The sequence below is a fragment of the Callorhinchus milii genome, unplaced genomic scaffold, assembly GCF_018977255.1.
Source record: "Callorhinchus milii isolate IMCB2004 unplaced genomic scaffold, IMCB_Cmil_1.0 Scaffold2, whole genome shotgun sequence".
NCBI lineage: Eukaryota > Metazoa > Chordata > Chondrichthyes > Chimaeriformes > Callorhinchidae > Callorhinchus > Callorhinchus milii.
In genome coordinates this window covers 111,383,405-111,396,290 of record NW_024704743.1, presented here as the reverse complement: position 1 = coordinate 111,396,290, position 12,886 = coordinate 111,383,405, and the positions used below count along the sequence as shown (strand labels likewise).

General features: G+C 41.9%; 1 protein-coding gene across 1 annotated transcript in view; it reads right to left on the bottom strand.

Moving 5' to 3' along the window:
• LOC103180774 (serine incorporator 1-like) overlaps nt 1-12,886 on the bottom strand; it is a 60,181-nt gene that overhangs the window by 33,211 nt on the left and 14,084 nt on the right. Inside the window, exons 2-4 of the mRNA XM_007896811.1 lie at nt 2,387-2,548; nt 1,413-1,606; nt 874-953 (exon numbers count right to left, since the gene is read on the bottom strand). Coding sequence (XP_007895002.1) covers nt 874-953; nt 1,413-1,606; nt 2,387-2,548 — 436 coding nt within the window. The remainder of the gene's footprint in view (nt 1-873; nt 954-1,412; nt 1,607-2,386; nt 2,549-12,886) is intronic.

The window sequence follows — 12,886 nt, the reverse complement described above, 5'->3', positions numbered from 1 at the left end:
ATTTGCACTCAGTGTTAAAACAGATCTGGTAATCTGAGAACACGCTATATTCCTTTCCAGCTCACATCAACATTTGTATTTAGCACATTCACTGGCACTGTTATTGAAGTGTTTCGGTATCAGTAATGTGCAAATTTGCCATTAAAAAAATGTAAGCAAATGGGTAATTCTTTATGCTAGTATTTACGGCCTATGTATTTAATATGTGCTGTATAAGCATTGGTAAAAATGTCAGGTACTATCTTTACAAAGGCTTCTCAAAGTAACACTTATACTGCAGGCAGTACTATATAACTGACATTGGTGAGGGGTGTATTTTACTGTGGTGAGGAAACTCTGGAACTTTCTCCCTCAATCCCTCCACCTTGCCCCCTCCCTCCCCACCTTCAAATCCCGCCTAAAGACCTTCCTTTTTGATCGTGCTTACGGTCACGTCCCCCTACCTCTCCCCCGGCTCGTTGTCAGACTCTGCCACCGTGAAGGGCTCTGAGTTTCTACCCCGCATGAAGGGCGCTATATAAATGTAAATTGTTGTTGCTGTTATTGTTGAATGTATCTTCTCACTAACTTAAAATGCTACAGGAGCTTCTAATCCCATCAAATAGGGAAAGTGGTTTCAAGGAAACTGAAAAGCCAACCCAACCACAGTCTTAATGTACTGAAGTCCTGTCTGTAGGTTCCCACAAGATTACAAAAGGTTCAAAGGAAGCTTTTTGAACCACACACATTACGTGTGGAATTCACTTCCCTCCATATTAACTTTCCCTAAAAAATAACTGTTGGAATGGGATACCATTCATAGTGCTGGCCTGAGCAACCTTTTCAGAGTGTTTGATTTCAGAGACCGAACTCACAGACATCCAGCTCACTTACCTCGAGTGAAGTGTCCTTCAGGGATATAAAACACGCCAACCATTATAGCCACAAGTGCTACGAATTTGAAGAACCAGAAGCTTTAGAAGAGAAAGATAATACCACCATGATTTTCCTAAACGCACCAAATTAAGAGTATAAGTAGGAACTGACTTCACTATTGCCATTGATTGAAATCCTGCCTGTAGACCTAGTATCCCTACAGATAGTGTCCATCCAAAAAACACATGAAATAATCCAGCATGTAACTTACGCATATGTAAAGAAATAATTTACTGTTTCAATGTTATAGAAAACGTTATAGTTAGTAGTAAAATTAATAAACAGATTGGTAGCCATAGGATAAATAACTTCTGTTAACAGAATCAAGTTAAACACTTAAGATCCTAAGTACTGGTTTTGAAGATGATAAGTTTTAAAAATAAAGTGTAATTAAAAGTAGTGTCTTTTTTAAAACAAGAAATCTTACTAAAGAGTTCCTAAAAGTTTGGTTTTAGTTTCAGCTTCAAAATTGCTCCCATTTTCACATGGACTCTTACCTGTTATGTACCATGGCCCTGGGACATTTGCTGTTTTTCACATTGATCATAAGCAGAGCCAGCAAGAAGAAGAACAATGCCATTCCAACGCAGATACGATACACTGACTTATAGCCAACTAACACTCTGCAATTCACAGCCTCGATATCTCCAGGCAACTGCTCATTAAGGCCAACCTCGCAGAATCCTGGAATCTATAATATTACATATTACAGTAATACAGTTTCTGGAGAAAAATAAATATGTTCAATAACATATCAATGCTTTTCATCCACAAAATACACAGTCACTAGACTTTACAGTATATTCTGTGAAGCACTTTGAGACATCTCGAAGACATGATAAGGCTCTATATCAAATGCAAGGATTATTATTATTACTAAAGCCAATGCTTTCTGACTGATTCATTCATGGGTCTGCACACTGCTCTTTAACTTTCTCGACCTGGACTTGATTCAGTCCAGGTTGATACAAAATATGTGTAAGATAACCAACCACAAGAGTAAACAAAGGAGGTGTTAGAAAAAAATCTTTATGTGGAGTGTGATTGGAAATGAGGAATTCTCTGCCACAAACCACTTCAGCGCTCCGAGACGCTACCCCGTGTGAAGAGAGCTACGTAAATACCCTTGGGAGAGAGGTAGTTCGTAGGCTGTCTTTAGGATTGGATTGAAAACTGTAACATTTTTTAAGAACAACAAGAACAAGTTGCATTTATATATGGTGGGAAGTCAAGCAAGGGATGGTGATAAAAGGAAGGTTTTAAGGGAGGTCTTAAAGACAGATAGGGTTAAGGGAGCTATCTAAATGCAAGTTGTTGTTGTTGATAGGGGGGGCGTAATACAGAAAGAGGGAGGGAATTCTGAACATTAGGGACACATCAATTCTGTTATGAAATGTACCATTTTTAGGCGTAGACAACTGAACTGCTGTTAAGTTCTAGAATATACCCCTTGGAATTCATCCACTCATACCTTTTTCAACTGATCTTCCAGTGGAGGTATAAGCATGATACCAGCAACGACTGTTCCAAGCAGTAAAACAGATGAATAGATCAATCGTGTCACTACAGAATTTTTACCAGTGGGGCAATAGGAGCACATCAGGCATGGAGCACTGCTGCACAGACATGGGAGCTGGAAATACAAGAGAGAGTGAACTGTTTACTGGGTTTGAAGGAGCTTTAATGGTATTGCACACGTTTCTGCTAATTGCTGCAGCAACAAAATATTCTGAAATAAAACTAACCTCAATATTATGCTATAGGTATCAGAGGAAAGTTGTGCAACTGTTATTAAAGCCCCTAGAACTTCTGGATCCACCGCACACTCATAACAACACATGTATGTATGCTGTCAAGTTTGTTCCACTCATATTCAAATGAAGCACTAGATAATACAGAACTAGCTATCCAATCCATAACACACAGCTAGATATTCAATCTATAAAACAGAACTAGATATCTAGTTATCTAGACCGGGTGTCCAGCTCTGTGCTACAGAGATAGACACCCAGTCTATGACACAGCTCTGCATATCAACAACAACAACTATATAGCTGGGTAGCGTCTCCGAGCGCTTAACAAGCCGAGCCTGACTCCGAGCCGGATGGAGTGGGGTGTGGTGTGGGGAGGTGGCCGTAAGCACAGTCGAAGAGGAAGATTTTCAGGCAGGACTTGAAAGAGGGGAGAGAGGGGGCAAGGCGGAAGGATTAAGGGAGAGTGTTCCAGAGTTTCGGAGCACAGTGGCTGAAAGTGCGACCTCTGATGGTGGGCCAAAGGGTGCGAGGGACGAGCAGGAGGCCGGTGCCAGTCGAGCAGAGAGGTAGGGAGGTGCCAAAGAGTGAAGGGATTTGAACACGAGTGTGAGGATCTTGAAGTCGATCTGGTCGGTGATGGGGAGCCAGTGGAGTCTGGCCAGAACTGGTGAATAATGGAGCTGGGGAGACCGGTGAGAAGTGTGTTTGAATAATCCAGATGGGAGGTGACAAATGCATGCAGAAGGGTTTTGGCTGCATTTGGGGTAAGATATGGTCGGAGGCGGGAAATGTGGCGGAGGAGGAAGAAGGCGGTTCCGGTCAGGGACTAGATGTGGGGGAGGAAGGACAGCTGGGGGTCGAACCAGATGCCTAGATTGTACTCTGGTTCAGTGAGTCTGAGGGAGAGCCCAGGGAGGTTGAGGAGTTCAGATCCGCAGGAGTGAAGACATTGATGGGAGCCAAGGAGTATGGCTTCCATCTTGTCCAAATTTAGCTGCAGGAAGTTTGCACTCATCCAGGCCCTGATTTCTGCCAGACAAGCTGATAGAACATCGGCGAACCTGGAGTTGGTACCGGAGGAGGCAAAGTAGATTTGTGTGTCATCCGCATAGATATGGAAGTTTACCCCGTGTCTGCTGATTACATCACCCAGAGGGAGCATATAGATAAGGAAAAGAAGAGGGCCAAGGATGGAGCTCTGGGGTTCCCAGCAAGTGACGGGCAGGGGCGGGAGAAGAAACTGTTTGCTGAGATGAAATGGAGGCGGTTGGTTAAGTAGGACTCAAACCATGCGAGTGTGGTCCCACTAAGGTAGATGAGGGAGGAGAGGCAACGGAGGAGGATGGCATGGTTCACTGTGCGGCAGAGAGATCCAGGAGAATGCGGAGGCAGAGGGAGCCCTGGTGATAGATAGAGAGAATGTCGTTTGTGACTTTGACAAGCGCTATCTCTGTGCTGTGGGCAGGGCGAAAACCAGACTGCAGGGGCTCGAGAAGGAAGTGGAGGGAGAGGTGTGACCGAAGCTGACCTGCAACAATGCGTTTGAGGAATTTGACAAGGAAGGGTAGGTTGGAAATGGGACAGTAGTGTGTGAGATTAGAGGGATCGAGGGTCGGTTTTTTGAGGTTAACAGCGGTTTCAGGGGGAGTGGAACAGAGCCTGAGGAGAGGGACTAGTTGACCGTGTTGGCCAGCAAGAGGTAGAGAAGGGGGAGTTGAGTGACCAGCTGCTGGGTGGGGAGAAGGTCAAGGCAGCAGGTGGTGAACTTCATCCGAGTGATTGTGGTTGAGAGGGAGGAGGGAGAAATCGGGGCCAGGGAGTGTAAGGAGGGGGGAGCGGCAGGAGCCATGGCGGAGGGAGGAGGTGGTGTGGATAGTCTGGGTGGGATGGACAGGGATATGGGTGGGGAGGAGGATGCAGGCAAGCAAATATTTTTATCTTTGAGGCGAAGAAGTCTAGGACCTCTTTGCACTTGGCGTTTGATGTGAGGATAGAGGGGACTTGAGGGGATGCACGGTGGAGGTGATGGACGGTGAAAAACAGCATCTTTGGATTGTTTGCCTCCAGGATGACTTTGGAGTAAAAGTCAGTTTTGGCCTGTGAAAGGGAGAGGCGGCAGGTGCGGAGGTGCTCGAGCCACAGCTGGTGGTGAATCGTGAGGTCGGATTTCTGCCATCTGCGCTCATGCGTCCGGGTTTGTGTTTTGAGTTATAGATATCCTGTCTACAACACAGCTCTAGATATCCAGATATATATTACACAATATAATACGTCAAGATGCAATTCCCAGAGGTTTGTACACAGTTTGTATTGCTTTCCTGTATTGCTTTCATGAATATGGAAGCAGATTGGTCTGCATAAAATTGTAATTAAACCTGAGCAGCCATTGTTCCAAACTCTAAAATATTCCTGTAAACTGTGCAATACTTTTCTTTTAAAAATGTAAACATATCACTTGAGTAAAATTGAGAATAGAGCTAGCAATCTGCTCCTATTTGAATATTGTTTTGGGGGAGGGGGAAAATGGTTGCATTCAAAATGTTCCTGTGTGCTTGTCATTGCTTACTTCATTTAGTAGGGATTGAGTGCAAATGTTCTTGTGTGTATATATTGATTCAATTTCTGGTAATCTGCTGTCAAAAGGGTTTTGTGACTTTGTGGTGAATAGCCATACAGACTGACTAGTAACTAATAACCTTTCATATATTTCCATCTATTACATGCCCAAAGTATTACCTGAAATGCACTGCCTGAAAGGGTGGTGGAAGCCGATCCGATAACAACAACAACAACAAGATTTCATCTATAGAGCGCCTTTCACGTCGGGAGGACGCTGGATAGTTGGGTCAGGACCCGAGCAGGGGGAAATGGTCAGGGTGAGGGGAGGGAAGGGAGGGAGCGAGGAGGGGGTAGAGAGTCGAGAGGGGAGCTGAAGGCACTGTCAAAGAGAAAGGTCTTGAGATCGGCCTTGAAGGAGGAAAGGGAGGAGGCGGCGAAGGCACTGGGGGATAGAGTTCCAGAGCCTGGGGGCTGAGAGGCTGAAGGCCCGGCCACCGATGATAGGGCGGTTAGGGCGGGGGATGTGGAGCAGACCTGAGCCAGAGGAACGGAGGGTACGGGCAGGTAAGTAGGTAACAATTTTTAAGAGAAATAGGTTATTATTTGGGGAGGACAAGTTTGCATGGCTATCGGGAGAAAGCAGGGGAGTGGGATTGAATTGGATAGCTCTTTTCAAAGAGCCGGTACAGACCTGATGGGCTGAATGGCCTCCTTCTTGCTGTATAATTCTATGATTCTATGATTCTATGATTCTATGAAAGTAATGTTGCATTACAGACACGATGGGCTGAATGGCCTCCTTCTTGCTGTATAATTCTGTGATTCTATGAAAGTAATGTTGTATTACACTCTGGTTAATGCCAGCTGCAATAACCAGAGTGTAATACAAATGTCTAAACAGTAGCTGTTTATACCCATTATACTCCTTACAGTGATGTGCCTGCATTTTTATCATAAAAATATAATTTTCCAGCATACAGGAAGGAGCTAATCTGTCAAAATAAATCTTCCAAATGCCACTGACATGGATATTCAATTTTTCATGGAGCAATCTGATAAAGGAAGCCATCATTTGTACACTTAATCTCTTTGTATTGACCTCTGCTTCAGCTAGAAACCTCAGGAGAGTCAGCACAGAGTCAGGAAGTGTACACAGAGTGCAAATCTGAAATAACATCTACAAGCAAAACGGTAATGATTTTATAATCCAAAATGGGAAGACAAAAGACAAGCTTTGTTTTTACTGCTTTCTCCACTGGTGGAGGGGGGAAGGAGGAGGCGGGGAATGATTTTATAGCTATTTTGAAGATGTAAATTTTTTATAACCCCAAAAGATCAACATGTACCCATGAAATAGGAATAATTCGTCAGCTTGCCAAACTCCCCATACAAAGACTACAGCACTTCCTGTACTTATCGGCAATCTGTGGGGCTAAAAGTTTTGATTCCAGAAATGCTCAGCTTTAGGCAGCACTTGTTACAAGGAGGGAAGCAAGACATCATTACGTCCTCCTGACATGAAAAGCGCTATATAAATACAATTTATTGTTGTTGTTTATTTAAAACAATCATCTACATCAGTTATTAGCAGGCACAGTGAATGATAGAAATCACATTCTTGGGTATAAGCTCAACTGAATTAACACAGCATTTTAAATAATTAATTAACTGGAATCATTTTACACGCCTACCTTCTCCCCTTCCCCCCAACTATTTCCCAAATTATATTTGAGAAATTGCACACAAGCTATTGCGTTCAAAGCGCAAGGAGTGAAAGCTGAATTCTCACCCATTTGCAGACAGTAGTCGGGAAGCTCCAACCCATTCTTAATCTGGCAGAGAATGAGCTGCTCATCGTGACAGGTGGGGACAGCAGTGACCTGCTCTCTGCTGATCACTTCCCTTCCTGACGTCAGAGGTACATTTTGCTGCGGATCTTTCTACTAGACTTACAGGACCAACTCCTGGCATTTCCCTCAAACATAAAAATGTTTATGATACATAAATCGTGCAGGGATTTTGTTACTTATAAACTGAAATCTATTTTAATTGAAACATTTTGAGTATCAATAGCTCATTCTAGTTTATAAAGTTGACCTGTTTTTCTCGGCTGCCACTCTTTTTCCTGTGTTAGGCTGCTGGAAGATGACTGTGTTCTGTGACAGCGAATGGAGCAACGAGAGAAGTCACAGGACTAACATTAAATCGATCGTCTTTAAATTTAAGATCGATGGTTAAAAATTCTTACATTTTCAGTCTGAACTGTTTTCCTCACTTTTTAAGGAAACGTTTCTCAAATTCAGACTAAATTGATGCATTTTTCAAAAGGCATTTAAAAAATGCTGCTGTGGTGCAGTGAATGAAGATAAGCCTTAATTATCATGATTCAATTCAGAAATTATAGCAAATTTGCTATTTTTTCTCAAAGTGTTCCTTGTAATAATTAAGGCAAGGAACAATTAAAGAATACTGCAAATTTTATTTACCCCAATGATCATTCATTGAAGACAATGAGAAATCTCAGGCTTCCAATTCCCCCAGAAATTGATCTCTACACATTAACAATAATAATTTAAAAAATCTTGCATATGATATAGTGAGACAAGATATGCTGTAAAGTGGATTTGGCTGTGTATTTTGTGGGCAGTTGTGACAGTGAAGTATACTTGCAGAATAGCGTTAAAAAAAGTATCTTGTTAAACATTTTACTTCCTTCAAACACAGTAGGGTGCAACGGCAGATGCAAAGATGAACATAGTTACAAGATCACAAAATTAGTTAGGATGAAGAAGCCCCTTCAACCCATCTGATACTCAAAGTCATGTCATGGAGCTTGAATCCACAACCTTCTTATACAGAAGGTGAGATTGCTACCAACTGAACCAGACCAACACCGAAGTTTATTTGAATGTGAAGCTAAGTTTGGATGTGGGAAATTCAAGCCAGGATAACCGGAAGGAACACCCCCACATTTCCCAATGTACCTTATTATTCCATCTATAAAAAGCACAACCAAGTAATCAAGTACCTAAAAAGGGACATTAAAAACATAGTTACTTGCAAGCAAAAATGGTTCAAATATTGGTAACAGCATAAAAATTAATTGAACTGAATTACTTGAATTACACATGGAGCATTGAATGCCTTGTTCATAATGAAAGCTTTATAGAGTGGGCAGACCAAGAAAACCAAGATTTGATTTCCACATTAACTGCAGCAATTAGACACAACATAAAGCCATTAATTATAAGAGGGATAAGTTGCCAAAGACATGAGAAAAATTCAGAAAGAAGTCTGCACATCCTCTCTGAGGCTGCACCTATAACAGGGCAAGTTAAGGCCAGTTCAATAAGATAATAATAAAAAAAACTTTGCATTCAATACAGCTTCTTTCACGTTAAGAAGATGTTTCAAAGTGTTTCACGAGATTTATTGCAAATGTAGTGACTGTAAATTTGTAAGTAAACACAGCTGGCAGTATTTATTAGCCAAGACCCATTCTCTTTTCCAATAGAGCCAGAGTTTTTTTTTATCGTCCAGCTGAACAGACCAACAGGACCTTGGTTTAATTTCTCATCACCTTCAACAATGTAGCTTCCCCCGGCACTGATTTGGTGTGTCAGCCGAGAATATGAGTCCTAATGTGGAGATTAAACCCACAACCTTCTGACTCAGAGGTGAGAGTGTTACCAAATGAGGCAAGCTAATATGCGCAAAAACTGGGGAGAGTAAGTATTTTGTAAATAGATTGTGAAACAGATTAAGATCCTTGAACAAACGTGTAGCAGTCAACATGAAAATAACAATAGAGAGTGTTCTGAGGTAACAGGTTGTATCACAGGCAAATAGTGTCTCAAATCATCTCATGATATCAAGGATTCTCAATCATACAATACTGTAAATTGAGGACCATCTTGAACTCCAAACATGAGTCTGAGTAATACAATTACTGTTCAAAGTGTCTGCCTGTATGCAGGTGTGTTGCTGTTTGATTTGTTTATCGTGTGTAAGTGGCAGTATTCTGAGAACCCATGGCTTTGATTCACTAGCTCATTTCAGACTTCGCTAAACAATTCTATTTTTGTCTGAGCAAAACAACTGTATTTTTGGTGGAGTTAAGAATTTTAATCCTTGGTATCAGCCTTATCACTTTGTCGAAACATCTCAAAACACTTCACAGGATTTACTGTAAAGTATAGTGACTGTGTATTTTGTAGAGCAGCTAATTTGCACACAGCATTGTCCTACAAACAACCATAAAGTGAATAAACAATTTCATTTGGGAGATTATTGGCCAGAACAATGGGAGAAACTCCCTTCTCTTTTCAAGTAGTGCCATGGGATGTTTAACATTCACCTGAACAGGCTGATGGGACCTTGGTTTAAAGTTTGATCTGAAGGATGGCACCTCTAACAATATAGTTCACCTCCAGCCCAGTATTGAAGTGTCAGCCTAGAATATGAGGTCCAAGTCCTAACATGGGTTTCTTCCAGTGTTCTGATCAACAATCCTCAAAATAAAATCAATCACTTTTTTCATGGCTGTTTGCTGCGTGCAATTCGGCTGCCACATACATTAAAAATACAGTAACTCCACTCCCAGTAAATCCAGTGAAGAGCTTTGAGATGTCCTACCAACGTTAATGGTGTTACTCCAATGCAAGAATTATTATTTTATGATTATTATTAATTATATATGATTATTATTTATGGAGTCCTGTAGCGTATTGGTTAGAGCACTTGCCTCGAAAGTGACAGGACCTGGGTTTGATTCCCAGGTAAAACGAAACCTTAGGCACGTTTCCTTACACTTCTGTTTGTTAGTACGTCGATTGCCGAATCGCTTTTCTGGGGCTAATAATTCCTTAAAAAAAATCATTAGGTTATTCAATCCACCACTGTTTGTGAGACATGGCTGTGTGCAATTAGCTGCTGCATTTCACTCACAAAATATGCCGTCAATTCACTTTGCAATATATTCTGTGAAGCGCTTTGAGTCTCAAAGACATGATAAGGAACGATATCAAATGCAAGAATTATTATGATGATGATGATACTGTAGACAGATTCCGTGGATTGCAGTGTAATATTGTAGACAGGATGTGTCAGATAAGATCCTAATACAGAGGGTAGGATGCTTTTTGATCTTCACGTACATTTTTTGTAACCTTGAAATATTTTTCAGAATATTTGCTGTCCTACCACAAGATGGCAGTAATGCACACACTTAACTTTATTGCAGGTTCAATTTTCTGAGGGACACCCATATTACGTTCATTAGATCTGGAGGTTCAATTAGTCCTAACAGTGAGGACCATTTTATCTGAAAAGATTTTGTCAGAAAACATGGCGCAGGATTGTGAAAATTCTTCAGTTCCATTTTAATATAGAACGTGGTTCTTTCTTAAAAATCTAGAAAGCTGGCTTCTAGAACAACAACAACACAAATTGCATTGACATATTGTCCTTCACATGGAGTAACATCCCAGAGCATTTAATAATAATGGCTTGGTGCCTTAGTTGGGGGTGGGAGCCAAGGGATGTGGGGGAGGGGACTTAAAAATTACCTAAAGCCCAGTCAAACAGATAGATCTTGAAAAAGGTGAAGGTGGGAAACAATTGGAGACTCTGGGATGGATTTCCAGAGTGGGGACAGAGGCTGAAAGCCTGATTACTGATGGTAGGGTGGGTAGAGCGGGAGACCTGAGGCAGGTGCCCATTGAGTGAAGGGAGCAACGGAACTGCATTCATAGCCTCTGCTCTCAACAATCAGATAAAAACATCGGAGAGCACTGAAGTCAGGTGGGGCCTGACCAATAAAACAAAATGTTGAAAATAGCAATTTCACAAATTTTCAGTGGATTCGGTGGGGTGATTCTCAGATTGTCATTCCATTTAACGATGCCAGTTGACAATGAGATTTTTCCATTGTAAGATCACAACGTCAATGCCATGATCAGTGTGTTTACCAACCAATGGAGATATAGCGCCTTATCACATCATCGAAAAGTCTCAAAGTGCTTCATAGGATTTACGGAAAAGTGTAGTGACTATGCACAATATAATTTGAACAGGTAATATTTCATTTGCCTCACTCTATAATTCCATGTTGAAGATTTTAAAAAAAGTTTTTAAGATTCCTTTGACCCTCACAATAAAATTCAATTGTCCAGCTGTTCGTAAGAATGAGGCATTACAATGTGTTGCACTTTGTTCTTTCGCAATGGACTTTCATTTGAAGCTGCCAGAACCTGGCATAGGGGTTATAATACTGATACAAATCATGATGGAATCTGATTTCACTGGCTCAGCACACTGGAAGAATTACAAGCTAAAAATCAATGAGAAAATGGTGAAAGTGGAAGATCATTAATTTAGGCAACCAACATACAGATCATTGACTGTTTTCATTTGTAGAAATATTTTGTTATCGGATCATCTCAATTGTAAAGTTTCTTAAAGAGTTACAGTGTTAAATTTAAGAGATCAATGATGAATGTAAGTGACAGGGTTATTTGGCTATCAGTTTCAAACCTGGAAGCATCACGAGATGGACACACAACATAGTCACATTTCAACAATAACAACTTGTGTTATCATTGCACACATGCATACACACACACAAAATGACTGAAGTCCTAAAACAGAAACACGTGATCTTACACAAAATACAATCCAATGTAACTTACTGAAGACTTGGATTTGGTAACCAGGGTTTCATGATAGAATGCAACTGAGAATATGAAGCTTTTTACTAAAAATAATCATTGCATTAGATTGGGTGCCTTTCCCTTCAGCAGAAAGTCTCAAAGCGCTTCACAGCATTTACTTTAAAGAGCAGTGGCCATGTATTTCATAGGCAAGTGCAGCAGCCAATTTGCACACAGCCACCTTCCATAAATAGCCATGAAGTTTTTGGTTGGTCAGCAAGGGTGTCTGACATGCGGAAACCCAGTGCCTTGCTTAAGAGTATTCAAACCAAGCTGAGATTTCCATGCATCCCACCTACACATGGAAATCCCAGGGATAGTTGGAATGGAATGCCCACTTTCTCCCTGGAGGGACACATTCTGTTTACCTAATTCCTGAAAGTAGTAGGTGCAGGTTGGCGAGAGCCAAGGCTTGGTGACCCCAGAGTGTGTGTTGGGGGTACTGCTGGAATCTAATCAGCTAAAACCGCATAGCTTGCCATTGATAACGCTGCCTGGCAAGCTTTCCCGCTGCTTGTCCAGCTAGGACCACTCTACCCATTAGGGCTTTGGCTTGCAGGGTTAACAGGAGCTGAATGGGATGACTCCCTGCCCCCAGGGACTGGTCTGCCCTTGCAGGCCCTGCCCATGCGCCAGGCGCCCTGGAATACTGTGGACCCGCCTGGCTCAGGAACCGGGCTACCCTGACCACCACAGAGGGCTGGTTCGATTCCGACATTCCATTGCCAGGCGTGTCACCTTGGAGCCAGTTTAACCGGCCATGAAGTGAATGACCAGTTTTATCTGGGAGATTGTTGGCCAGGGACATGGAGCGAAACTCCCTTCTCTTGATTGGTTTTATCCTCCGCCTTGATTCCCGGTTGTTTAATTTTTTTTCCCAGATTGTCACTGTGACATAGTGAGTCCTTAATACCGACAAACACACCCCAATAATTAACGGGGTTGCCC